The sequence below is a fragment of the Perissodus microlepis genome, chromosome 1, assembly GCF_051167445.1.
Source record: "Perissodus microlepis isolate ML-2025 ecotype Zambia chromosome 1, ASM5116744v1, whole genome shotgun sequence".
Classification (NCBI taxonomy): Eukaryota; Metazoa; Chordata; class Actinopteri; order Cichliformes; family Cichlidae; genus Perissodus; species Perissodus microlepis.
In genome coordinates this window covers 36,019,537-36,039,546 of record NC_140461.1, presented here as the reverse complement: position 1 = coordinate 36,039,546, position 20,010 = coordinate 36,019,537, and the positions used below count along the sequence as shown (strand labels likewise).

The 20,010-nt window shown below is 41.8% G+C and overlaps 1 protein-coding gene across 3 annotated transcripts in view; it reads right to left on the bottom strand.

Annotated features, from left to right (window-relative positions):
- LOC146394199 (nuclear receptor ROR-alpha A-like) overlaps positions 1–20,010 on the bottom strand; it is a 157,047-nt gene that overhangs the window by 12,855 nt on the left and 124,182 nt on the right. For 2 of the 3 annotated variants that reach the window (XM_084917852.1, XM_084917940.1), the window contains 9 exons: positions 14,710–14,795; positions 10,392–10,533; positions 8,584–8,840; positions 8,300–8,498; positions 3,197–3,318; positions 2,681–2,813; positions 2,385–2,492; positions 732–842; positions 532–644 (listed from right to left, as the gene is read on the bottom strand). In XM_084917852.1, coding sequence (XP_084773978.1) covers positions 532–644; positions 732–842; positions 2,385–2,492; positions 2,681–2,813; positions 3,197–3,318; positions 8,300–8,498; positions 8,584–8,840; positions 10,392–10,533; positions 14,710–14,795 — 1,271 coding nt within the window. Of the gene's footprint in view, positions 1–531; positions 645–731; positions 843–2,384; positions 2,493–2,680; positions 2,814–3,196; positions 3,319–8,299; positions 8,499–8,583; positions 8,841–10,391; positions 10,534–14,709; positions 14,796–15,028; positions 17,628–20,010 lie in introns of those variants that run through there. The other variant, XM_084918019.1, reaches the window with a different exon arrangement.

Genomic DNA, 20,010 nt, shown 5'->3' with positions numbered 1-20,010 from the left:
TCTCCATTAGGCATGCCCTGCTGGATTGTATTTACCATGTTTTTGGTTAGTTTTCTCTGCCAACACATTATTAGGATTTTTTGCATCTACAACCAACTCATTGGTGCAACAAAAGAATACTGATAACCACAAAAACTTTCAGTTGTGCATCAAACTGTTTCTGAGTTGACAAGTACCTCGACAAGCACAATACAGTGCGTTCATTGCAGACATCACTGTGTATGTTTCTGTAATTATGAATCTAACAGTCTGCTCAAGGACTTTAATCAAAATCATATTTAAATGTTTAGTTATCATTGTTATCTATTCATTTTCAAATTAACTGTTTTACTAAAATGCTGAAAAAAATAGTTAAGCACTTTTTTGGATGTTAAGCTTGAACTTTTCAGAAAAGTCTGTGTGGCTCAAATTTGTGTATAATTTTTAGTTTAGTTCCCGTCTGCATGTTTACGCTCCATTCATGTACTGTGTGTGTGTGTGTGTGTGTGTGTGTGTGTGTGTCACTGACAGGTTTGCATGCAGCCCGGGTACCTTGTTCAGGACTTCGTCCTCTCTCTGGTTCTTCTGCAGCACATGCTGCAGAGCAAGCTGAGTCTTCTGCTGCAGCTTCTCCACCTGCAGCTTCTCCTGCAGCCACGACCGATCTAAACACACACACACACACACACACAGTTATTTAACTCAACAAGTCGGTGTAGAACATCTGATCAGGTGGTGAAGGAAGGACGTACCTGCAGAAAGCAGAATGAACGCTGAGAAGAGAGCAAGCTCGTCCTCTGATAGGTGCAGCGAGCACATGCTCTTAGCAAAGTCGAACACCGCCGTGATGAAATCATCACAGCCTGGGAGAACACGGAAAACACCGGAAACATGCTCAGTGACTTACAGAGGCCAACAGAAACGTCAGATTGCATCAGTAGTGTTGTAGAAAATGTAATTATCACATCAACACATATTTTATTATTTAAGACAATCCAACAGACAAGAACTGCGACATCATTCCTGTGCTTTTGTGATCGATGATCCAAAGAAGCAGCCAAACGTTCCCTGTTACTTTTTTTGGGGTGGCTTCTTTTCTGATGCATCTTGAGATGTTTGGAGTAGTTAAAAAATGTTAAAAAACGCATCTTCAGTCAAAGAGAAGCACTAAAGAGAAGGAGGACATGTGATTTTGAGGCACGGTCTTCCTCTGTGGCAGGCTGCAAGTCAAAGCAGCTGCACGAGCGTTCAAACTTTAGTCTGAGAAAGAAAGAAAAGCAGGCATCTGATTCCACTCTGTTCAGAGGGCACACAGGAAAGGATGAAAAATCAGGAAGAAAACCTGACAGAAATGTGACATTAATTCCTGTATTACTCTGAGCAGGGTTAATTGCTCAGGTCACATGCTACACCAACTTTTCCACACATGAAAACCAGGAACCTGAACCAAACAAGCCCCCTGATCCACATGTGTCCAACCTTACAAACCCTTTTCATCAGTGAAAAACAAGGACAGCACCAGCTTTTGCACACCTGAGGCTTTTTTCCAACTCTGTTTCTGCGTTACACGACCCCACCCGACTCTCAGGAATCAATACAGGAACAGATAAAGCTTCCAAGTACTAAGAGAAGCCTGTAGTGATGAAATTCCAAGAAAATATTTCCCCTGAAAGTTAGCACTGAATCTTGGTAGAGATAAAAGTTATTCACAAAGCATCTGAGCCCTTAAGAGAGTTCCTGAAGTGAAAAACCGTTAGGAGGGGCTAGGGAGACTTTTAGGAGGCTTAAGAGTTTCTTTAGGAGAGGAAAAATGGCAGAAGAACCAAGTGTAACAGTACTGGAGGAAGAAGAATATCTGCAGTGTTTAAGCCTCAGAGGATGTTCCTTCTCCACCTGCAGACAGTTAGAGATGGAGGGGAGGTTGGAGAGACGGCTGACTTTTTGAACTATTCACTTGGTCTCGCTGTGAGGTGGCAGTGCTAACCACTGCACCTCCGTGCCCACATTAGAAACTCTCTGAAAGGATTCTCAGAATGTGTGTGGATACCGGCCCAGACCTGTGAGCTGCACTGGCACTTATAAAATCCTCATTTTTAGAAATAGAAGTAGTTTGAGTGACTGTGTCCAGTCAGCTGACTGTGCTATAGGTGCACACCTGTAGAGTTTTGACACATCTCAGTTATAAGTAGATCTGACCAGACTTTCTACATTAGCACAGATTATTATCAGCTGTTAGAAAGTAGCACTGCCCACACAAATATCTATACTTTTAATTCATACTTTTAATTTATTTTAACCCTAAATTTATAAATTTGGGGTTTTAATTTATAATTGGAGCTTATGTAGGGTTTTTTATCGATGATAAAAACCCTATGACACCTCAGTAGAAAATGAACTCTGCTCACCTAAAGCTTTGAAGACTTCAGGACCTGCAAACTTCCCATCGAAGAAGACAGTGTTGTTCTGCGAGTCAAACACTCGGCACATTCGTAGAAAGACGACCTCCAGAGAGCCTGGCAGAGAAAACGAGGAGATGCTGAGGACACACAAACTGAGAGGAAAGGCTCCTCCAGCTGAAAACACCCGGGGCATTAAATCGACTTGCTGGGATTTCCTTATCTGGATTATTGAGACGTCGCTGTTGTGCTTTTCACAAGTTTAAAAGAAACTAAATGAAAATGAATCCAATCTGTGCTCTCACCAGCTTTCAGCAGTACGATCTGGTCATTCTGGCACAGATCCATGAAGCCGTCGATGCGTTTAGCAAACTCCACCACATACTGAATGGCCTCTGTGATCTTCACAGCACAGAGCTGCCACATCACCTCCTGAGGCTGCGCACACCAGAGCAGCAAGAGTTTAACAAGCTCAACAAAAGAGAATTAAGAATTTGTCAAAGTGGAACATCTAACCGTCTCTAGAAAATATAAATGGGCTTAAAATAAAAAAAATATTACTGGAGCAAAGTATTACTGCTTCCCCTAGATGTAGGTCAAAGAATCCAGTTCAGATGTGTTTTGGATGTTTTCTGCGTGGAGTTAAGAACATGCTAAATTATTTTATATCTAAAGGGACCACAGCAGGATTCTCCAGGGGGACCTAAATAAAGGTACTGAGGAGACAAATGGATAAACTACCCTGCTTATCCTGCTGCCACCATCACCTGACGCTAGGCTTTTGGCTTTACGGATTCATGGGTGGACATATTTAAGCACACCTTGCTCTGGTAGCTTTCCACCTCATCCTGAAGGAAGCTCTGCCAGCTCATCTGCTGCAGCTCCTCCCTGAGGTACTGACATGTCTCCAGGTGAGACTTGGAGACGATCTGGGCCAAGTAATCTGAAACAAAGCAAACGCAGTAGCTGAACGTAAAGCTGCTCACGAGTTTTAGGCCTACTCGGATTCCTGCAAAGTCACGGGAGATTCGGGTGTGAGAGACAACAAGTCTAAAAGAAAAGTCTGGAAACCTGTAAACAAGACACAATCAACCTCTGACAAGGTCAAGTTTTACATTTCTCACTCAGAAAGGACTTTTGGTTTTTAGAGTTTACAAATATACCAACACAATGAGGAAGAACTCGAGCCTCTTTTCCATTAGCACCTCCTCATTTCAACTCGCATGGACTCTAATTTTGGTCCTTTTCCATTATGATTGAAATACCACCTTACTGTGGGTGGGGTTGTTACAGCAAGGCCCGCGACATCATCATAACACAAGGTGATGGTATACCTGCTGCTCAGCTGTTGTCAGACTCGGGGTAAAGGAAGTTTGTATGCAGCCACTTCCCTTGTTGGTGGGTTTGATTCTTGTGAAGGAGTGGCTCTCATGACTACAGTGATGTCACTGGCTGGCCAATCAGCAGTATGCACCCTGCTGAAGTCGCATTTTCAGCTAAGCATACTTGGAGCCCCGGACGAGAAGGCTCCAAAAAAGTACCCTGTACCAGGTATTACCGCCTAATGGAAAACCCTAAAAGCCGAGTTGAGCAGAGTAGGTGACAGATGCGTGACGGAAACAGAATTCCAGCAAAAAGGAATTTTACACTTTGACTGGAGGAAATTTTCAGTCAAAAGACCAGGCACCATCTCTGAGTGACTGAATTCAAAATCCTGCTCCTCACATACAAGGTCTTAAATAATCAGGCCCCATCTTATCTTAATGACCTTGTAGTACCATATCACCCTATTAGAGCACTTCGCGCTCATACTGCAGGCCTACTTGTTGTTCCTAGAGTATTTAAAAGTAGAATGGGAGGCAGAGCCTTCGGTTTTCAGGCCCCTCTTCTGTGGAACCAGCTTCCAGTTTGGATTCAGGAGACAGACACTATCTCTACTTTCAAGATTAGGCTTCAAACTTTCCTTTTTGCTAAAGCATATAGTTAGGGCTGGACCAGGTGACCCTGAATCCTCCCTTAGTTATGCTGCAATAGATGTAGGCTGCCGGGGGATTCCCATGATGCATTGAGTTTTTCCTTTCCAGTCACCTTTCTCACTCACTATGTGTTAATAGACCTCTCTGCATTGAATCATATCTGTTATTAACCTCTGTCTCTCTTCCACAGCATGTCTTTATCCTGACTTCCTTCTCTCACCCCAACCGGTGGCAGCAGATGGCCCCGCCCTTCCCTGAGCCTGGTTCTGCCGGAGGTTTCTTCCTGTTAAAAGGGAGTTTTTCCTTCCCACTGTCGCCAAAGTGCTTGCTCATAGGGGGGTCATATGATTGTTGGGTTTTTCTCTGTATTTATGAAGCGCCTTGAGGCGACTTTTGTTGTGATTTGGCGCTATATAAATAAAATTGAATTGAATTGAAATGAATTGAATTGAGTGCAGTTCCCAGTTTTCCTTAATTCCATGGGTGGCAGGAGCATAAACGAATGCGCTGTAGGCGCACAATAACTTTAAGAAGCTGTCACGTACAATATTTTACATCAGATTAGTCTCAATATTGGATCCTAGCAAGTGCCATTGCTCTGATATGTTGCCATGTCAAGCGGCCTCAGACAGTGTGCTTCCAAAAGGTAACCTCACCCAGCAGCATAACTAGGCTCAGGGTTGGGTTTCATTTTAACCACATCGAAAGAAGCATGAGAGTGTGAAAGGGGTGAAAATTCTATAAAAAGTTGAGATTGTCACCAAAAACCAACCCTACTCCCAGACCAGTGGTTCTCTCAGGGCAGGAAAAAACATTTTCACCCCCATCTAAACAAACAATGACAGAAAAGCCAAGCTGCAACTTTATTTACATAATAAACTCATTCACAATGAATCTTTCAGTCATTTCTGTTTTAAATAAACAACTTTTATTTCAAACAACTATTTGTAACTTTTGTCACTAGACCAGCGGTCCCCAACCCCCGGGTCATGGACCGGTACCAGTCCGTGAGTCGTTTGGTACCGGGAAGCGAGAGTTGAGGTGCGGGTGTGAAATTGCTGGTTTTCAGGGTTTTTATCGTTAACTGGAGTTCCCTGGGTCTTTCCCGTGTTGTAGTTGTGTGTCTTATTTTGAAAGAAATATTTATGCATTACCATAGCGACCAGCGAGCATTAAAGAGCAGAGAGGAGGATGTTACTCTCAGTGTTGTTGGTGCATCTCAGGAGGACGCTGCTAATAAAGATACACAATTACACAGAGAATTTGCATTTATTATTATATTTACAAAACACCACAGTTTTTGTCTCGGTCGTATCATTTTATTTTGTTGTATTTATCTGCGACACCTTAATAGCCAGTCCATGAAAACAGTGTCTGACATTAAACCGGTCTGTGGATTTTAGGTTGGGGACCGCTGCACTCGACTGCTTCATTCGTCTGCTTCATTCGTCTGCAGCACATCTTCAAAAAAGCAACCAGTTAAACAGAACGTGAACGCCAAACATGGAAAACTAAAGTCCAGTCTTAGTCTTATAAAAAAAGAAATCTAGAAACTTGTGAGCAGAGATGAAAAATACATAATTTAGTGAGAGTTTAATATTATTCACTGTTAGTGGCTGCAGTCAGCTTGTGTTTGACTGCAGAGCTGTGGCGGGGCGTGGTCTGCAGCGTGGCTGCAGGGGAGGCGGACCCACCTGAGCGGCATCCCCAATCACGCCTCGCCGGCTTAAAACAGAATGAACTGGGTCCTGTTGTTGCTGATGATGATGATGATGATGATGACGTGTGTACGCTGTAGCCGCATGTGTAAGTTGACAGCCGCAATAAAGAAGTGCGAACACGTGGTCACTCGTGCCCCAGTCCTGGGTTTCAGCACCACTGCAAACGATGCACGACAGACCCGACCACATGTTCGCACTTTTCACTACACTTCTTTATTGCGGCTGTCAACTTACGGACGCGGATGCGCATATTATTAACGTAACTGTCACGAATTTCTTTGTTCCGCCGTAAACATGATTCGATGTTAAACATTAGTTCTGCATGACTTCTCTGCCAGGTAACTTGTGCCCCACCTGTCAGAGCGGCACACACTTTGAGAACCACTAAGACAACATGAAGAGTGAAACTGTTTATGATATTAGCCCAGCCCGTCTTTAACTGTGACCAAAATGAAGGCCAGTCCATGTATAAGTGATGATAATTCCAATCACAAACCTCCTTCTACATCAAGCCAACACTAATATCCTGAACTCTCAGCTGTATGTTGAACTTTTTACTGTAAAATCTAAAACTGTTGACAAAATGTTTGTGAATGCAACTCAAACCCAGAATAAACACACGTACAGACTGTCCCGCTGTGCTGTTACTTATCGTAAGCACAAATACAACAACACTAGTAACCAAAACAACTCAATACATGGTAAACAAAAAAAAAAAACAAAAAAAAAAAACACAGTCACATAACAAAGACTGACACTGGATGAGGGTGGGGGTTATTACAATAAAGAGTGAATCACAAAATCTCCCAGGACCAAAAAAAAAAAAAAAAAAAAAAAAAAAGATTTCCCCCAACGAGCGCCCTGCCACGTCCCAATTGGCCCTAATTAACAGACAGCTAATTACCACACAGAGATTTTAATGAGCTCTGAAGATGAGTTTCTAACCTCCTGCTATTTTAAACCACCTTTCTGTCTCCGTTTGCCCCTCACTTCTCTCTCTCTCTCCCTTTGTAGCCTCTCGTTCCATCTCTCCCCTTCTTTTCTTTTTGCTTCACCTATTTCAAGATATTTCCTCATCTTTGTGTTGCTGCCGACAACATTCGACCAAATGATGAGTCTTTTTATTACTGTATTTATTTTGTCTTGTTCTCAGCACTGCACAGTCAGAGGTGGAGGACTTTTTTTTAAAATTCATGATGAGAGGCCATAATGTAAATAAACATGAAACTGAATCTCCAGCTGCTGAGCAGCTTTGTAGGATTAAAACAACGCAAATAACTCCTCTCCACTTCTTTTCAGGTGTGCCCTTCGTCTGATAAAGTGGGTTTTGATATTGGTAAAAATCATACATGTCATGCACCAGTCTACCACACGTAGACCTCCTCATACAGTAACACACTTCCTCTAGATCCACAAAGTGCAACTCCTAACCTTCTCCATCAGCAAAGCAAACATGGTTAAAAGGGGGTGAAGAGATTTGATTTAGCTTCAACAACTCCTCCCACATCTTTGAGGTCCGCTCCACACCGCCACACATACGTCACCTGGTTCAACTGCCTTTCCACTTCATTCTTCTTCTTTCTTCCACCTACACTTCCTGATTCACTAACTGCCCTCCATCCATCCTCCACTGTCTTCCATCAGCTCCGTTCATCTTCTCAACACTCCCTCTTGACTCTTTGGTACATTTCCATCTCCTTGCTTAATCATCCCAACCTGCTGCACAACCTTTCCAGCTCCATCTCATGAAAAAGCCATCGATACAAGTCCTGTGCTCCTTCCTTGGTGTGTTGCCTCCTGTTTTTTTGCTATACGTAACAGACAATTGACGATATTTTTCAGGTACAGAGTTTGTTTGAATTTGTTCTCTAAATGTTTATTTTTACGTTAGTTTCAGTGTTTTTAATTATTTTAATCTGGAGGAATACAAACTGACTGACAGCTGACCTAAAAAAAAGGAAGAAATTATGGTTTGATTGTATTTATGTAAAGCATGTTTGTTGACGATTACCCCATCCATCCTTCGATAGGTGGACAACTCGGTGCCTACTGAGCCACATCGATGACTTTAATGGAAAAGCCAGACAAGTTTAAGTAAAGGAAGCAGGTCTGAAAGGAGCTAAAGAGGCAGGTTACAGACAAACTCCAGTAAAATGTGCACAAACATCTCACTCTCCTGAGTCCTCCACTCTCCTGAGTCCTCCACTCTCCTGAGTCCTCCACTCACCGAGCTCAGCCATGGGCACCGTGGGTGGCACGTCTCTGTTGCTGAAGGAGCAATATGGAAAAAAGCCGTTACTGGATCCATAGTCGCACAGGGGCTCCGGTTTGATGCCATTAATATCAAGTCCGGATTGATCCGGAGACGGCTGGATATCCAAGTAGAACCCCCCACCACCTCCTTCCCCTCCTCCTGCAGAGTCTCCCTGTTTGTGGAGGAAAAGATTGACGTAGAAAACACAGGAAATATCGTTGAGTTTATCAACTGTCCTGAAAATAGAGACAACAAACCTTAGATGACAAAGATCCGCCTTCAGGCGAGTTCTGTTCCACGTAGTGCCCCCCCTCATCAGGTAGCTCTGTGAGGCCGGTGGAGGACAGGGTGTAGTGAGAGGACAGCGACTCGGACTCGACTGGACTCGGGCTGCCGAGGCTGGGATGGGACAAGAGGTGGTGACCTTGTTGCTGCTGCTGCTGGAGGCGGTGCTTCTGCACCTCCGCGTACAAACTGTCCCGCTGCTTTTTAGACATGCGACCAAACTTTACAGCTGAGGAGGGAAGGAAAGGATTTCAGTTAGCCACCTGACAGAGAATGAAGACCTGGAAACAATGAAACAAAAACGTGCTGATTTCTGTGATAGTTCAGCCAAAGTGAAAGCTAGCCATTATGGTTTCAGAGGCGGAGCACTCATTCGCTTAACAAGACTCACCACCAGTGTTCAAGTAGAGCTGACACTGATTAGCCTCCTTATCTGCCTTCATACTAGATCACCAAGCTGACAGAAACATAGGATTTCATACATTTCACCCGTTACAATCCAGCAGAGACCTCGTGAGAGCAAGTCAGTCCCAACAGACGCCCATGTTAACTGTGGATAGCGTCAGCCTTGAGTAATATTCTAGATGGGATTGTTTGAAATTTCTCATTCACCTAAATATTGAAGTTAGGGGCGTGGCATCTTTGATCGAATAGCCGTCTGCAAATCTACACCTTTATGCTGCAGACATGAGTCCAGCATTACAGAACATCTCATTGTAGAAAACAGAAAGAAATTACACAGACACTGAAACTATATCATATCCTACACTGGTTCATATGTAGTGCTTTTCTAGTCTAAAACAAAAGTTTTTTCATGTAATAACAACATAAAAAATCTATATGATATCAAATTAGGGATGCACTGATACCAATATTGGTATCGGGTATCAGGCCGGTACGGTATAATGTGTGTGTACTCATACTTGTAAAAGTTAACCGATACCAACTTATTTCATGAGTCAGAGGGTGGCTTGTCATTTCTGTTGTAATTTTTTAGATTGGCTGCTGGGGGGACATGTCGTGCTAAACAAGAGCAGGGTTAGGCGAGTGAGGCTGGCGGGTCCAGATAAAAAAAAACAAACTGGAGGCTGCTGTAGCTACGCTAAACAAAAGGTCAGCCGTGTGGACTTACCTATAATATGTGAAGATGACAGAAGCAAGGCCGGTAAGGTGTCCAGGGGAGGGAATCGTTCAATACAAGCAGTTTAATAAAAGATCTGAGGACACATCATGCACTGAGTTCGCTAAGGCTAACGCAAGACCAGAACAGCCAATTTTAACTCAGGTTTTGGAAAAGCGACGACTTATTGATTTTATTCCAAACAGAAGTGTATTTATTATTCTGAAAGCTGGAGACAGAGCCAAATAGTTCACTGATATTTTGTTGAATTACAATGTGGACACTTGTAATTCAATAATTTAACAGAAGTGCTTATTTTTCACTTGAAACTTTATTTTTGTGGTCATTTTTATTATTATTTTAGAGAATAAAATAAAACTGTCTTCCAATTCATTGCATTTTTTGTGTGTGTGCAGTAGAAGTATCGGTAAGTACTCAGATCCAAGTATCGGTATAGTATAGGTTTGAAAAATTTGGTATCGTTGCATCCCTATATCAAATATATATTTTTCATTTACATTTTATGAATTCACTGGATCAGAGTCAGGGTTAACATACACATACAGCACACAGTTGTTGTACTTCAGGGTGATTCTGGACATAGAGGTGGGTTCGATATGTTTGTAATGTGTAGATCTGCTGTGCATGTGTTTGCCTCACCGTCTCGGGACATGCCCACAGCGAGACATTTCTGCAGACGGCAGTGCTGGCAGCGGTTTCGGCTCGTTCGGTCGATCAGACAGTTTTTCTGGCGAGGACACGAGTAGGTGGCGTTACTCTGCTGACTACGCCTGAAGAAACCCTGAGAGAGCACGAAAGAGTTCTATTAAAATCATTGTTTTCATACCAAAATATCTCTATGATCGATCACTGAAACAACAGTCAAGCCTTCATGTTTGTGCTCATGTTGGAGATCATAGAGGCAAAGGATGAAATGTGCGTCACTGTGAGACCTTCCCCCAGTATAAAAACATCAAATCTGGTTACTCTTTGCTTTACAATCTTTTGGCATCTTCAGTGCACTCATGGAGCTACAATTCAAAATGGATTTCCTGAAGCATGCACAGCCCCACTATCACTTACCATTAGGGATGGGTACCGGTATCCGGTGCCATGATGGCACCGGTTCTGACATAAACGGTAGTAACCAGACCGAAAAGCAGCGCACATTTCGGTGCTTTTTTTTTCCTGAGATGTCATACATTTTGGATTCTAGCCAATCATTTTACCTTTCCAAGGATAGTAGGCGGGCCCAGGTACATACGTTCTTTTAGAGCAGAGCTACAGATTAAAAATGCCCAAGGCGAAGCGGTCAAAAGTCTGGCTGTACTTCACAGCAAAAGATGCAAACTCAGCAGCCTGCAACAAGTGCTTTAAGGTGATACTGTGCAAAGGAGGTAACACCTGGAATCTGATGAAGCACGTAGCGACACATAGCTTTTTTTTAAAAGCCGAGAAATGCGCCATATTTGATAGCTTGCTGCGAGAGCTCACATCGAGCACATCTACTGCGGGTGTGGTGCCTGTTATCGGTCCCGGAGTTAGCAACATCCCCCAAAAACCCGAAGAGGAGAGTCCTGGCCCCTAGCCTTGCCAGTGTAGCAGAAATGATGACGGATGATGATGGCAGCAGCAGCTGTTCTTCTCTGGATCAGTAGCTTAATGTTGTTCATGTGTAATTTACGCTGAGTAGGCTAACCACGTTATTACATTAATGCACTTAAGGTGAACTAGCAAACACCGTCGTAGTTACATGCGGCTGTCTTCTTGTTTGATGGCAGATGCTCCCTTCACCCTGGACAAAAAGGCTAAAATGACCAAAGAAAAAGAGGGAAACAGCTAAACATGAGAGGTTTTTGGACAAAGTTGGTGTTTTTTTTCCCATTGATTAAGCACTGCTTCCAGCCAAGAGTAATGCAATAAATCCCCTATAGCTGCAGAAAAGGCTAACATTGTTATCTTTTTACAAAAAAACAGCTGAACATGAGAGGTTTTTGGACAAAGTTTGTGTTCTTCATTCTTTAAGCACCGGTTCAGCACCGTTTAAGCACCGGCACCGTTTCAAAAGTACCGGTTTGGTACTGGTATCGGATAAAACCTAAACGATACCCATCCCTACTTACCATTTAATTTCTTCATGTGACAGTTTTCATTTCTATTCTAATTCTTACTGGAAATAAAACATACTGAAAAACATACATAAAATCAAGTCTTTCACAAACACGTGTACTGAATGACAAAAATATTCTTCATAACAAAAAGTAATAAGAAAACATTCAATTTGAGAAAAAGAAATGTTTTTTTTTTACATTTTTCTGAAATGATAAACTAATCCAGACTGCAATGACCAAAGAGACAAATGCTTCAGACTATCATCAGTCTGGGGGACTGTCTGGGGTCCAGGGGGTTGTCTTGTGTTGCACTCTGGAGCCCAGAGCACAACGCAAATGTGACTTCCACACAAGGACTGGAGCTACTGTGAGATTTTGTAGAAAAATAAAATAGAACAAAACTAACTAACCTACCAGCATACAAACTGAACTAAATTACAGGCCTCTAAACTGCCTCCCTAGGACTGCTTTTTAGTATTTACAATATAGTTAGAATATTTGCAATATGTACAAAGTTACTAATCTAACATTCCTAGACTTAAAACACTTGTTCACACAACACTACATTTCACTCTCTGAAACATACACAGAGCACGGTCTGGTTGAAATATGGAAGTATGTGAAGCCAAGGCGGTCTCATCAGTCTCCAATCATATTAAGAGCCACGGCTCCTCTTCATCAAAGCCAGTTATCTTGTCAAAACTCAGCTTAAAGTTGCCGCTTCCAGGCTCCAACTAATGGCCACTGGTTGATTTAGAGTCATCCTAATCCTAACCCTATTTTTTAAATTCGTCTTTAATATTAATTTGTTGTTTTTTCAACCCTATGCTTTTTTTTAAAAAAAGCAAAGGATTAGGCTTTCGAGCTGGAACTGGAGCTGAGGTTGGGGTTGACATCACTGATGATGACGATATCTTGGCCAAGACATCCAAGTTAGACAATTGTTAGAGAAGTGTGGGGACGGCCCCTTCCTGTTCCAACATGACTGTGTACAAGTACACAAAGCAAGGTCCATGAAGACATGAACGAAGAAGAACTTGACTGGCCTCAACTTTTGGGATGAGCGCAGACTGTGAGCCAGGCATGCTACATCAGTGTCTAACCTGATGTAGCATTCCTCCTTTCGATTCTGGAAGAATGTTCAAAAATTCCCATAAACACTCCTAAACATGGTGGAAAGCCTTTCCAGAAGAGTTGAAGCTGTTACAGCTGCAAAGGATGAGGCGCATCCCGTTAAACCCTTTGGGTTAAGAAATGAATGTCACTGTGTGAAGGCAGATGAGCAAATGCTTCACAATATAGTGTTCATTGGATGTCCAACAACAGTAACAACAACAAACAAACCGTATCCACCCGTGTACCTCTGTATGAGCCATTTTACAGAGTAATGGCAGACTGGCCTATTAGCATATACAGAGACATTGGTAAACCAAGGAGCGCAAAGGCTATCAGATGACAAACACATGAAAGTTATTTCTGCTAGCTTCAGTCTGCTTGTCAGCAACTCACTCTCACAAGCAGTCAGTGAATATGTAACAGGCAATGCAGAAATGTGAATGTAATCACAAGGCAAAGAATGGAGACCATGTGCCATGTAGAGCACAAAGGAGCTGTTAACTGTTTATCAACCTGATGGGGAAAAAAAAGCAGAATTTCATTGTATATGCACGATGACAATAAAAGGCCTATTCTATTCTATTCTTTTCTATTCTATTGCATTTTACCTCAAGAAATGTGGGAACCACATAAAACATGTGTGAGAATGCTTTAGAGATGTCAGCATCATAGTTATAGAATAAAAGTCAACATTACATTCAGCACCATGTAGTGAAAAGGAAACGTTCACAGCACTTTGAAAGTGTGAAGAAATACATGAAGCAAACTGGGGTTCAGCCCACGATCACCATATCCCCGGTACGTTTATAGTACCTGTTATCGTTTCCTGATCACACTAGTTTATAGATGCATCACAGATGGCCTATAACCCTTCTTCTCATAGAGCCACTATAGCCTGTATAGATCTGAATGGAAATGCATCAAAATTATAAAATATAAAAATGTCTGTAATTCAAATTATAGTTAAATTAACAAATGATGCCACTCTGTGTCAAGCTCAAGGGAACAGTAGTAACTTTAAAGGGAAAACATTGATTTCTCTCAGATGACATTATGTAATAACATTATGTCATATTAGCAGCAGATCATTTACATCTAACGTGCGACTTAGTGCAGATGTTGTGGTTTGTTTGGAGGCTGCTTCAGCTGCATGCTGGCTGTGAAATAAGCCTCCAGCTGTCACATCAGCAGCTGCTGTGGCTGAACACACCTGCCTGTTCACAGAACCGCTCTCACCAGGTAGAATATGGTTTAGAGCCTGATGCTCGTGACTGATGTTTCAGACCAAATTCTGTACGAAACATACAAACGTGCCTGGTCAGGTATGGGTATAAAATCATATTGCAATACGTGTAAATACTTTAAACTCAAATGATCAACTACATCGTCAATGAAAACTGGTTTAACACCACAATAAATGCACTGGTGAGCTGTGCCACATAAAAACGCCAGCGATGGATGATTGCAGAGGCCTTTTCCTGGTTAAAGAAAAAAAGACAAAATACGGAGGGTTCAAAGTGCAAACTATTCTCAAACATTAATTGTTGCACAGATGTAACCAAAGATCAGTCTGTGATTGAACGACTTGGAAAGGCTTATCATTTAAAGCAGGGACATTAAACATTAGCACCGGATGCCAGAATCCAAACTGACTCATTGGATAACTTTGGACGATGTGAAGGAGGCCGTACATTTTGGACCCTTTACTTTGACTTGACTTTAGCAGACAACAGGAGGGAGGAGGAGCTTACCTTACAGCCTTCACAGGTGATGACCCCGTAGTGGATCCCTGATGATTTATCTCCACAAATCTTACAGGGGATTATTTCAATCTGAGCTGCAGTGGGAAAATAAAGACAGTAGGTCACACACAGGACATCAGAACAGCTGATATATCACAGTTTGTCATGTAGGTTTCATCTATGTGCAAATAAAGGCGTTTTCCACTGGTCCCCACTTAACCGTCCAGCTGTCACTACACCTTGTTACATGCGGTATATGAATTGTTTAATTTCAAAGTTGTCCAGCTGTTACAATGTCGAAACCAGACACAATAACAACAAAATGTACCAGTGTGATTTACTGCCACAGTAACATCATGCAACCCCTGGGCATCAGGTCTAGTGCAGAACCGCATTTCTGGATACTGATACTGGAAGAAATTGAGGACAAAAAAATAGTCCCAATTAGCTTCATATGAAAGATTGTAAGACCTTAGCAAACACAAGCCTTAATCTTCTGTGGTCACAGCTGGAGAAAAGAAAGAGGTGCCACCATTTATAAAAGCTAAAGGAGACTTTGAAAATCTCCATGTAAAATGCTGGAGTCGACTCCATCCAGGTGTAGAACAGTGCGCACTCTCTGCAGTAATAAGGACAGTGTGCTTGGTAATCACTGTGCTGAGTAATCTGTGTTTGGTGGATGTAACTCTGTGAAGTTAAAACAGTCTGTGTCAAACATTATTCAGCAAAATGTCTGCCTCTGTGTACTGATATTTTTATATTAACTCAATATCCTCTGGGACAAATCAAACAAACAGATTTTCTGAACATTTGTAATGTGTAGTCCGAACTATGATAATGTAGTTTAAACATTTCGTCTCACTCTGCTGGGCTCGGCTGGATGTATTTGTGCCAAACACCAGCTGCTAACAAGGAAGTTACAGAGTTAGTTACAGAGCGCCCTCTGGAGGAGCCATGAAGGGTTGAAGGGTGTTTCTCTTGTCTGTTCTTCACTTCTTTCACTTACTGGCAATTTACCAATACAAAAATATTGGCAAATATTGTCTAATATCACTCCGGCTCCTGCCAAAATTAGCCCCTAATATTAGGTGAGGAGTTCTTAAGCATTTTACAGGTTACTGTAGAGAGCAGGTACATGCAGCACTGATTAAACTGTAGGAGCTCATCTTTCAGACAGCAGCACAGCTGAAAACTCACTCACTGCATGTATTTATACTCCGAGCACTTTGGAACAGAGTGACAGCTCAGCTCTGAGATGCTATTTTTAGCAGAGCAAAGTTATGTAAGTGAGCAGTCACATTAGCACACACACACACACACACACACACACACGCAATCACAAGCTTTCTTCACGTAGAGACACAACAAACAAGACGCAGAGAAGAACCGCCTTTGTACAATTATTAGACTACAATTATAGAAGATGGAAACCATCAGGTTTGGTTTAAGTATTTTGATCAGCTTCTTCTTCACCCTGAATTTATTTGAAATAATAACAAAGACAGATTTATTTACTTATCATAAACCCCAAAATTAATAAAAGGCATAAAGAATGCCTCACTAGGTGAATGAAACTAGGAGTGCAAGAAACATTATTTTTATTATATTTCAATCAATTAAAAAAAACATGAATTCTTAATTGATATGTACAGTTTTGCATATTTACTGAGGCGACCTCTTCAAACGTCTTGTTTTGCTTGAACAACCCCATAATAGTCAGTTCAGTACAAAGAAACAAACACAAAAATGACCATAAAACAACATCAGTATTAAAGCTGTTGCACATTTGTTAGTTCCTTCCAGTCACACACGCGCACACACGACACCCAGCTTGTATGGTGTGACTTTACTCTGCTCCCTCCCTTTACACCTGTATGGCGCTGCAGTCTCTCACCCCTCCCTTACAGAATGACTGACCACCTGACCCAGTGAATGAAGGGCTGCACGATCGCTGCTGAACCCAGTCGACCACAGCGGGACTCAGATTAGGAAAATCTCCAACAACCCTCCTAAGCAGAAGCCACTCAGAGGACAAGTGGGGTTTGGACAGTTTGGTCATTTCCACGGAAAAAAAAACAAAACAATTAAAACAAAGACTCCATGCAAATACTTAAAATGCAAATGACACATTTTAATTTGTTAGAAGAGTTTAAATGTATTTAAAATGATTTTATAATCTGCACGAGTGTGTATTCATTGATAAATGAGATTTATATCCTTTGTAAACCCAGCATGTATATGCAGGTTTTTCAATTTAAGCAATATAGAACAGAAAGCAGCACAGAAAGAATGTTACAGTGGTTATTTTTTAAAACCATTTTTACTTTAATGAAGTCCTACCATTAATTATTGCTTCAGTCTTTATGAGTCGACTACGCACCACAGACCTTTAGCCTGGCAGCGATTACTGAGAGGGACTAGAAAGAGAGAGCACATTTCTCCCACACTGCCTTCCTGTTAAATCCAGAATTCAAAATCCTGCTCCTCACATACAAGGTCTTAAATAATCAGGCCCCATCTTATCTTAATGACCTTGTAGTACCATATCACCCTGTTAGAGCACTTTGCTCTCACACTGCAGGCCTACTTGTTGTTCCTAGAGTATTTAAAAGTAGAATGGGAGGCAGAGCCTTCAGTTTTCAGGCCCCTCTTCTGTGGAACCAGCTTCCAGTTTGGATAAAGACTTTCCTTTTTGGTAAAGCATATCGTTCAGCTTATAGATCAGGTGATCCTGAATCCTCCCTTAATTATGGTACAATAGGCCCAGGCTGCTGGGGGATTCCCATGAAGCACTGAGCCTTCCTTTTTCACTGACCATGTGTTTCTACACCACTCTGTAATTAATTAAGAATTATTATTAATCCCTGGTTGTCCTCTGCAGCATGTCTTTTTGTCCCTCCCCTCAATACACAACTGGTCGTGGCAGATGGCCCCGCCCCGCCCCTCCCTGAGCCTGGTTCTGCTGCAGGTTTCTTCCTGTTAAAAGGAAGTTTTTCCTTCCCACTGTCACCAAAATCCTTACTCACAGGGAGTTGTCTAATTTTGGGGGTTTCCCTATATTAGAGTAAGGTCTTTACAATATTAAGCGCCTTGAGGTGACTGTTGTTTTTGCTTTGGCGCTACATAAATCAAATTGATTACAGGCCAAATAAACAATGTGGTTAGGTTTGGGTTGATGCAGGTGGAATTGAAGGCTGACAGAGACAACAACTTCATTGCCCATCTAATGGTATTAAAACAGGGGTGAAACTTAATGTGTTCACACACATGTCATATTTCCTTTACTGTACTGCTACGTCCACAGAGGTTTTGTCTTTCTACAGACCTGGAAAGTGCTGGAAAGTTCTCAGTTATGTATTAAGACAACTTTTATGAGCAGCATTCATCCTTCATCATCTTTATACAAATCAAATCCAGCACAAACACAATCAGTGTGGTAAGGTCGCCATAGAAAGGGACAATCTCAAAACTCACAGTTCAATGGATGGGCTTACCACCCATTGATCACACCCAATCACCAGCTTCAGCTCAAGAGTGCATACAGCTGTCAGCGCTCCCCCGAACAGTACACCAACCACATGATTCTTAGAAGCCCAAAGTTAGCGCTTCTCAAGTCCTTGGAAATGCACAGGAAGCCCTCAAACCAGATGTTATATGTGATAAACTCAGCAGCTCATAAAGTAGTGGTTAGTGTGAGCAGACGCATCAGTGGAGTGTGAACAAGATGTTACTCCGTGACCACACGACACTGCAAGCTGTTTGTACTTTTTAAGTGTTTAAAGTCCATCGAGACACTTTTGTAAAAAACAAAAACAAACACTTGTCATGTGACTCGCTGGTTTTAATAACTGAACTTAGCTACGTTTAGTCAGAGAGAGCTAACTCTACAGGAGGTATGATGTGTTTTCAAATATACAATACATTTAGAAAACACATAACTCGAAGCACATAACAGGCTGGACCAGTGATCCTGATGAATATTCAGTCTGAATCACGGCTGAGCTAATTAATCATTTCCATCTTCACTTTTTCTAGATTAACACCACTCTGTCCATGCAGCTGGGATTAGAGGCAAGTGGGACAAATTAAAAGCTAATTATTATAATGCTATGCAGAAGGGTTATTTTTTTTAACTTGCAGTACTGATTAAATGTTTAAAACGTGGCAGCATTGCTAATAGAAAAATTAAATAAAGCACTGATAATATTTACAGGGTCAAATTTCACAGGTAAAGGTTTTATAACAGATGTAACTCGCAATGCTGGGAAATATCATTGAGGGGAGGGTTACATGGGGATGGAAAAGGGCCAAACAGACCTGAAAGGGTATCACAACAGGTTACGGAAAACTCTCAAAGAGGAAGGAATAGTTGGACCGAATGCGGCACATCTGCATTTTCTGAGCCTCGGCTAAGGTTAAGCCTCGCAGTGTTCTACCTTATGTTCACATAGGAGACACTCATCCACAAAAGTGTCTCCTATTCACACTGTGACTAGTTACCAGATACATGCTGCACAACTAATTTGGCTAACACTGCTCTTCGTTATTATTTGAGAAAGCGACTGTTCGCTTATACTACCTATTTTTGCTTAATATCAACACCATTGATAACACCGATTATCTGCCATGATCATGTTAGCTGGCAAACCATGTTTGGCAAGCTAGCGAAGTCAGCTACACACTGAATGAATCAGAGCCTAATAGTGGCACCATTATATCTGAGTTACAATAAATGAGTACAGGTAATATAAGGGGTCAAAATGTGCCAAAATGTGACAACAGCTTAATGAAAAACCACCTGCATTACAAATGATGAACAAATGATGACTCGGACTGCAATATAACTGTCCACGAACATGTGCTCAAGGCTTTTTATTCAAGTCTACGTGACTTATTTTTTCTTTAAGCCGAGTTCTACAAACAACTCAATTCAATTCAATTTTATTTATATAGCGCCAAATCACAACAACAGTCGCCTCAAGGTGCTTTATATTGTACAGTAGATCGTACAATAATAAATACAGAGAAAAACCCAACAATCACATGACCCCCTATAAGCAAGCACTTTGGCGACAGTGGGAAGGAAAAACTCCCTTTTAACAGGAAGAAACCTCTGGCAGAACCAGGCTCAGGGAGGGGCGGGGCCATCTGTTGCCACCGGTTGGGGTGAGAGAAGGAAGACAGGATAAAGACATGCTGTGGAAGAGAGACAGAGATTAATAACAGATATGATTCAATGCAGAGAGGTCTATTAACACATAGTGAGTGAGAAAGGTGACTGGAAAGGAAAAACTCAATGCATCATGGGAA